We start from the raw sequence: 7500 nt of genomic DNA on the forward strand, positions 1-7500 counted from the left end.
AGAGTGGGAGAGGAGGGAAGGGGGAAGACAAAGAGGGAGAGGGAGAGGGGGAGGAGAGGAGGAGGCAGGAGGCAGGACTGGTACCAGGTCACGGTCCCAGGTCGCTGTGTTGACGCGCTGGACCTCTAATGACCTGTGGAGGGAAGGGAGAGGGAGAGAGGGAGGGAGGGGGGGTAGGGGAGGCCTGGACACTAATGTAGGTCGTTGATGAAGCACTGGTTGCGGGAAGGGCGCCGGATGCTGTATTTTCTTTCTTTTTGCTTATTTGTTTTTGTTTTGTTTGTTTGGATTTAGTTTTTGTTTTGTTTTTGTTTGTTTTCAAATTATTTTCTTGATTTTATTCTCCGTATCGATCGGGTTATTATTCAACATTTGCTTTGCCTTTTCTTTCTCTTTTTCTTGTGTTTTAAGCTAAAAACCTTAAGGGTCATATATAAGTAATGAATCAGAACAAAAATACTCTTTATCATACTCATTCATTGTTTGGTTTACATGAGATTGAACTGTACTTAACTGTATTTAGTATTTTCCATGGATACGTAAAACCTCAACTAACCTGATATGCTTTAAGGGTATATCATTAAAACAACTTTATCTTTAAAAAATCACTATCACAAATGGACCTTATCGTATAACAATCTCCTTTTGATAAAGACTCTTCATTTACCCTAAACGAGGACGCTATCATATCAATTATCAATATATTACGACATAATGGCCTTGTTCCTTCCAACAGTCTTTCAAAACATGATAATTACTCGTTCAATAAGACGAAATCGCTTTTGCTGTGCAGGTGGCGTGGGCGTGAGGTTAATTATCCGCCCTTTGTCGACTCTGTGCCTACGCGACTCATGAATCCGCGTCGGATTGAAGCTTACGCGAACGGGCATTTCGGGGCATTCGAGGCGTTCGTGAATGCGGTGGCGTTCGTGTAAGGCTGGCGCGAATGAGTGCTTTTCTTTTCTGTTTCCTCTTTTTCTATTTATTTTCATCTCTTTGTCTCTAGTTCTGTGTCTCTGCCTGTTTGCCTGTCTGCGTGTTTATCTGTCTGTCTGTCTCGTTCTATAACACTCTTAATCTATTTTTTTTCCTTTATAAGTATAGACGTGTATTTTTCTCCATGATTTTCCTTGAATTGAAATGCTTCGACCTTATTCGTGGCTGATCATTTCGCATGTCTCTTAACGAAATCAAGTCGTTCGTTCGTTCGTGTTCTCGTGACGTCATAACCCAATAGATCCCGCGACACCACATGCGTTGAGACCGCCTTTTAAGTCTGGTCTTAGAATCCGGCGTGAGAACACTTGATCGGAATCTTGCAAGATGGAAGAGACCTTTCGGGACGGTTGCAGAATGGCGTGGCTGCAACAGTCAAAAAAGAAAAAAAGAAAAAAAAAATGTAGCATTATCTTTCGGAACTTTCTAAATGAAAATTAGAAAACGACGCAATAAAATCTCAATGGAGGAGCTTTTGAATTTACAGGTGTAATTGTCTTAACGCTCTCGAACCCAATTGCGAAGGGAATAAATAACGTAAAAAACGACATTGATTTGCAATAATAACCAAGTACTGAAATTAGCAGATGACCTTTGGGATAACACGGACCATAATACAAACATAAAATGGGCAACAGATGAAGAGGAGGGAGAAGGAGAAAGAGAGAGAGAGAGAGAATAAGAAAAAAAGAGGAAGGTATAAGAGAAAAAAAGAAGGTAGAGAGCGAGAGAGAGAGAGAGAGAGAGAAAGAGAGAGAGAGAGAGAGAGAATAAGAAAAAAGAGGAAGATATAAGAGAAAAAAGGGAAGGAAGAGAGAGAGAGAGAGAGACCGAAAGCTGACAGACAGACAGACATACACAGACACAAATCAAGAAAACCAGAGAGAGAGAAACAAACAAAAAAAACAAAAAAACAAAAAAACAAACTAAAAAAAAATAAAATAAGAAAAAACCGTAAAATACTGGAACCCCGAGCCGAAATTCGAAAGATAGTTTATGCGCGACACTTTGTTGCCGCCCTTTCCATCAGCCGGTATCTGAAGCAATCACGTGATCGGAGGAGATAGCGCCCTCTGTAAACAAAATGGCTACCGTAATTACTGGGTACGGCGAGACTCCTTATTGATTGGGTAGACGGATCACTACCAGTCTGGGTGCTACCTTTAGGGGAGGAGGGGAGGGTGAAGGGAGGGGAGGGTAAAGGGAGGGTGAAGGTAGGGGAGGGGAGGGTGAAGGAGGGGAGGGGAGGGGAGGGAGAGGAGGGGAGGGGAGGGTGAAGGGAGAGGAGGGGAGGGTGCTACCTTTAGGGGAGGAGGGTGAAGGGAGAGGAGGGGAGGGTGAAGGGAGGAGAGGTTGAAGGGTGGGGAGGGTGAAGGGGAGGGAGGGTGAAGGGAGGGGAGGGTAAAGGGAGGGTGAAGGGAGGGGAGGGAGGGGAGGGTGAGGGATAGGAGGGAGAGGAGGGGGGAGGGTGAAGGGAGGGAATGGGAGGGGAGGGGAGATGATGCTCTAGGGGAAGGAAAGAAGAGGAGGGAAGAGTCCTTAGGGCAAGTAGAGAAAGGGAAGAGAAGTGGGTAGGTTGAAGAAATTGGGAAGGGGAGGGGAGGGACAGGGGGATGGGGGAAGGAGGCGAGGAGAAGGGAAGAAGAGATTAAGGAAATCGGGAATAGGCAAGGGAAGTGGAAAGGTTTGGAGGCGAAGGAAGGGAAGAGATGAGGGGAGTAGAGAGGGGGGGGGGGGGGGGTAGGATAGGCTGGGGGAGGGGGGGTTCATCGTTTGTAGAGAAATAACTTGTTTGTTTGTTTATCTGAATGTCTGAGGAAAGGAGGAGGGAGTGGAAAACTCGGATGGAAAAAAAAAAAGAAATAAAGTAAATAAAGGAGTTAGAAGAATTATAGAAGGAAAAGGAACAGGAGAAGGGGGAAGAGGAATGGAAGGAAGGAGAAAGGAGAAAAAAAACAAAAAAACGAAGAGACGAGAACGAAAGATAGAAAAAAATACGAAAAGAAGGAATTTAAGAATATTTAAAAGCGACTTTACATCTATTTTCTTTCTCTTATTTATTTCTCTCTCCTCTTCTCTTCTTCTCATTCTTCCCCATCCCTCTTTCTCCCCCCCTTCCTCTTTAATTCTTCTCCTTCCCTCTTTCCTTTCCCTCCTAAAAGATCCTCTTCCCTCCCTTCCTCCCTCCATTCCTCTCTTCTCACCTTCCCCCCTCCCTCATCTCTCCCTCCTTCCCCTTCTCCCCCCCTTCTTGCCCTCCCTCATCCCTTTTCCCTCCCTCCCTCTCTCCCTTTCTCTCTTCTCACATTCCCCCATCTCTCCCTCTCTCTTCATCCCACCCTCTCCTTCCCTCGCTTTTCACCTTTCCCCCTCCCCCATCTTTTCCTCCCTCCCTCCCTCATCCCACCCTCCTTCTCTCCCTCCCTTCCTTCTCACCTTTCCCCTCCCCATCTCTCCCTCCCTCCCTCACTCCCCCTTCTCTCCCTCCCTCCCTTCTCACCTTTCCCCTCCCCATCTCTCCCTCCCTCCCTCCCTCCCTTCTCACCTTTCCCCTCCCCATCTCTCCCTCATCCCACCTTCCTTCTCTCCCTCCCTCCCTTCTCACATTCCCCCCCCCATCTCTCCCTCATCCCACCTTCCTTCACTCCCTCCCAACCCCCTTCTCTCCCTCCCTCCCTTCTCACCTTCCCCCCCCCATCTCTCCATCACCCCACCTTCCTTCTCTCCCTCCCTCCCCCTTCTCTCCCTCCCTCATCCACACACACTCATCTCGCAACCCGCACATTAACCGGTCTCACTCGCGAGGATAAATCTGGGCAGGTAAGCGACCGTGGCATTACTGTCGAAGGAGGGGGGAGGGTGGGGGTAGGGTAGGGGTGAGAGGTGGGGGAGGGAGGGAGAGGGAGGAGGAGAGATGAGGAGGGATAAAGGAAGGATGGGGGAGGTTAGGAGAGGTTGGGGGGAGATGGGAGGGAGGAGGAGAGATGAGGAGGGATAAGGGAGGGGTTGGGGAGGGTGGGGTGGGTAGGGGGGGAGGTTTAAGGTGGAGGGAGGGGGAGAAAAGAGGAGAAATGAGGAGGGATGGAGAGAGAGAGAGAGAGAGAGAGAGAGAGAGAGAGAGAGAGAGAGAGAGAGAGAGAGAGAGAGGGAGCGAGAGGGAGAGGAAAAGAGGAGCAAGGCATGGAAAAAAGAAGGAGGAATGGATATTTGAGAAGGAAAAGATTGGAAAGATCAAGAAGAGGAGAGAGAAAAATGAAGAAGAACATGAAGGAAATATGAGAATGTCGATATCAGAGAGAAGATTCCACTAGTAGTTGTAACAGTGAAAATATAGCAGTAATTATGATAGTAGTAGTAGTAGTAATGATAGTAAAGTAGTATTAATGTTATCAGCAACATCATTATTGACGATAGGAATAGTAACAACAATAGTACCATTGTCAGTAATATAATAGCATTACAAATAAAAAAGCAACAGTATAACAACAATTATAGTAGAATTTTTTTTTTTAAGTAATAGCCAACAACAATAATAGTAATGGCCATAGTAATAGGAACACAAACAATACTAGTATTAATAGCTGCAGAAGTACTAGTAGAAGCTATCGTTAACAGCAATATGGGAAACGGAAGTCACAATAAAAATGGTAGAATTTAGACCACTTAATGAGTAGGTACAGAGTGCTATGCCAGTATGGAGCTGCGTGACCATATAATCATGCCATCGCCGGTGATTAACTGCTATGCCTCTGTGAATTCAGTTACTGGTGTTGCTGGTTTGTTAAATGCCGTACGAAATTTAACATAGATATGATTGCCGGATATGTCGGTGAAGTTCAGATTTTTTTTTTTTTTTTTTTTTTTTTTTTTAATTATATCAAGGAGGGTTTAGTTTTCTTGAGATCTTTATGTTAGTGAGGTTTCAGATTGTTGAGCCCTCTGTGTTCGTGAGGTTTCCGTTTTTTTAGACCTCTGTGTTCGTGAGGTTTCTGTTTTTTTGAAACCTGTGTTCGTGAGGTTTTCGTTTTTTGAGAGCTCTGTGTTCGTGAGGTTTCCGTTCTTGAGACCTTTGTGTTCGTGAGGTTTGTGTTTTTTTGAGACCTGTGTTCGTAAGGTTTCCGTTTTTTGAGACCTGTGTTCGAGAGGTTTCCGTTTTTGGAGACCTCTGTGTTCGTTAGGTTTCCGTGTTTTGAGACATCTGTGTTCGTGAGGTTTCCGTTCTTGAGACCTCTGTGTTCGTGAGGTTTCCGTTTTTTGAGACCTGTGTTCGTGAGGTTTGCGTGTTTTTGAGACCTGTGTTCGTGAGGTTTCCGTTTTTGGAGACCTGTGTTCGTGAGGTTTCCGTTTTTTGAGACCTCTGTGTTCGTGAGGTTTCTGTTTTTTTGATACCTGTGTTCGTGAGGTTTCCGTTCTTGAGACCTTTGTGTTCGTGAGGTTTGTGTTTTTTTGAGACCTGTGTTCGTAAGGTTTCCGTTTTTTGAGACCTGTGTTCGAGAGGTTTCCGTTTTTGGAGACCTCTGTGTTCGTTAGGTTTCCGTGTTTTGAGACATCTGTGTTCGTGAGGTTTCCGTTCTTGAGACCTCTGTGTTCGTGAGGTTTCCGTTTTTTTGAGACCTGTGTTCGTGAGGTTTGCGTGTTTTTGAGACCTGTGTTCGTGAGGTTTCCGTTTTTTGAGACCTGTGTTCGTGAGGTTTCCGTTTTTTGAGACCTCTGTGTTCGTGAGGTTTCCGTTTTTTTGAGACCTGTGTTCGTGAGGTTTCCGTTTTTTTGAGACCTGTGTTCGTGAGGTTTCCGTTTTTTGAGACCTGTGTTCGTGAGGTTTCCGTTTTTTGGAGACCTCTGTGTTCGTGAGGTTTCCGTTTTTTGAGACCTGTGTTCGTGAGGTTTCCGTTTTTTGAGACCTGTGTTCGTGAGGTTTCCGTTTTTTTGAGACCTGTGTTCGTGAGGTTTCCGTTTTTTGATACCTGTGTTCGTGAGGTTTCCGTTTTTGAGACTTCTGTGTTCGTGAGGTTTCCGTTTTTTGGAGACCTCTGTGTTCGTGAGGTTTCCGTTTTTTGAGACCTGTGTTCGTGAGGTTTCCGTTTTTTTGAGACCTGTGTTCGTGAGGTTTCCGTTTTTTTGAGACCTGTGTTCGTGAGGTTTCCGTTTTTTTGAGACCTGTGTTCGTGAGGTTTCCGTTCTTGAGACTTCTGTGTTCGTGAGCTTTCCGTTTTTTGAGACCTGTGTTCGTGAGGTTTCAGTTTTTTGAGACCTGTGTTCGTGAGGTTTCTGTTTTCGAGACCTGTGTTCGTGAGGTTTCAATTTTTTGAGACCTGTGTTCGTGAGGTTTCCGTTTTTTTAGACTTCTGTGTTCGTGAGGTTTCCGTTTTTGAGACCTGTGTTCGTGAGGTTTCCGTTTTTTGAGACCTCTCTGTTCGTGAGGTTTCCGTTTTTTTTTAAACATCTGTGTTCGTGTGGTTTCGGACCTTTTGAAACTTCAAAATTCGTGAGGTTTCAAACTTGTTGAGCCATCTGTGTTCGTGAGGTTTCAGACTACTTAAACCTTCTGTGTCAGTGAGGTTTTAGACTTCGTGAGCGAGAGAGAGTGAGAAAGAAAGAGAGAGAGAGAAAAAATATATATATATACACATATATCAAAGAGTTAGAATACAGAGAAACATTTCCTTCCCAAAAAATGCACACACACATATATATATCCTACTTGCATTCTGAATAAAGAAAAAAGCTCTGAACAACGTTAATGATTACACTTCCAAGCACAAGAAAAGCCCAGTAATAAAAGTCACACACAAGAGACCTTATACAAACTCAGGCGACCGAGATCATTCCCCATTAACACTCACACTCAGGTCGTGCTGTGTCGCCTTCTCAGAACTTGGCTGTGTATGGCTTATATACACTTGGAGACAAGCACATACACACACACGCGCATACACACGCATTTAGAGAGGGCGATATATATATATATTATATTATATATTATATATATTAAATTGTATTTTATATATATATTACATATATATACATATATATAATATATTTACATATACATATATTTTATATATATACATATGCATATATATGTGTATATATATATATATAGAGAGAGAGAAATAGAGAGAAAGAAGAAATAAAAAGAAAAAAAAAGGAGAGAAGGTAGTTAGGAAGCCCCCTTGTGCTGAAGGAGTTGGGGAGGAAATACGTAATTATACACACACATTTCCCCTTCCTTTGGCAATTCACTAAGCTGGAGTGAGAGAGTGAGAGAGAGAGAGAAAAAGGGAGAGAGAGAGAGAAAGAAAAAGAGTTGAATAGGACTTGGAGACTGCAACAGGATCTATAGGAAGGGGGGGGGGGGGTGGAGGAGGGGGCTTGAAGGAGGTGGGGAGGAAGAGGAGGAGGGGGGGAGGGTCAATGAGCATGAGGTTGAATAGACTATTTTCAAGAGAGCAGAAGAGGAGGCGGGAGGAGGGGAAGGAGGAGGAGGAGGAGGGGGAGGGAGGA

At 44.5% G+C, this 7500-nt stretch overlaps 1 protein-coding gene across 1 annotated transcript in view; it reads right to left on the minus strand.

Moving 5' to 3' along the window:
• Positions 1 to 4902: 4902 nt before the first annotated feature.
• Positions 4903 to 7500, minus strand: part of LOC125026242 (serine/threonine-protein kinase PRP4 homolog) — a 24989-nt gene continuing 22391 nt past the window's right edge. Inside the window, exon 4 of the mRNA XM_047614543.1 lies at positions 4903 to 6308. Within this exon, the coding sequence (XP_047470499.1) occupies positions 4903 to 6308 (1406 nt within the window). The remainder of the gene's footprint in view (positions 6309 to 7500) is intronic.

This window comes from Penaeus chinensis, chromosome 6 (genome assembly GCF_019202785.1).
Source record: "Penaeus chinensis breed Huanghai No. 1 chromosome 6, ASM1920278v2, whole genome shotgun sequence".
Classification (NCBI taxonomy): Eukaryota; Metazoa; Arthropoda; class Malacostraca; order Decapoda; family Penaeidae; genus Penaeus; species Penaeus chinensis.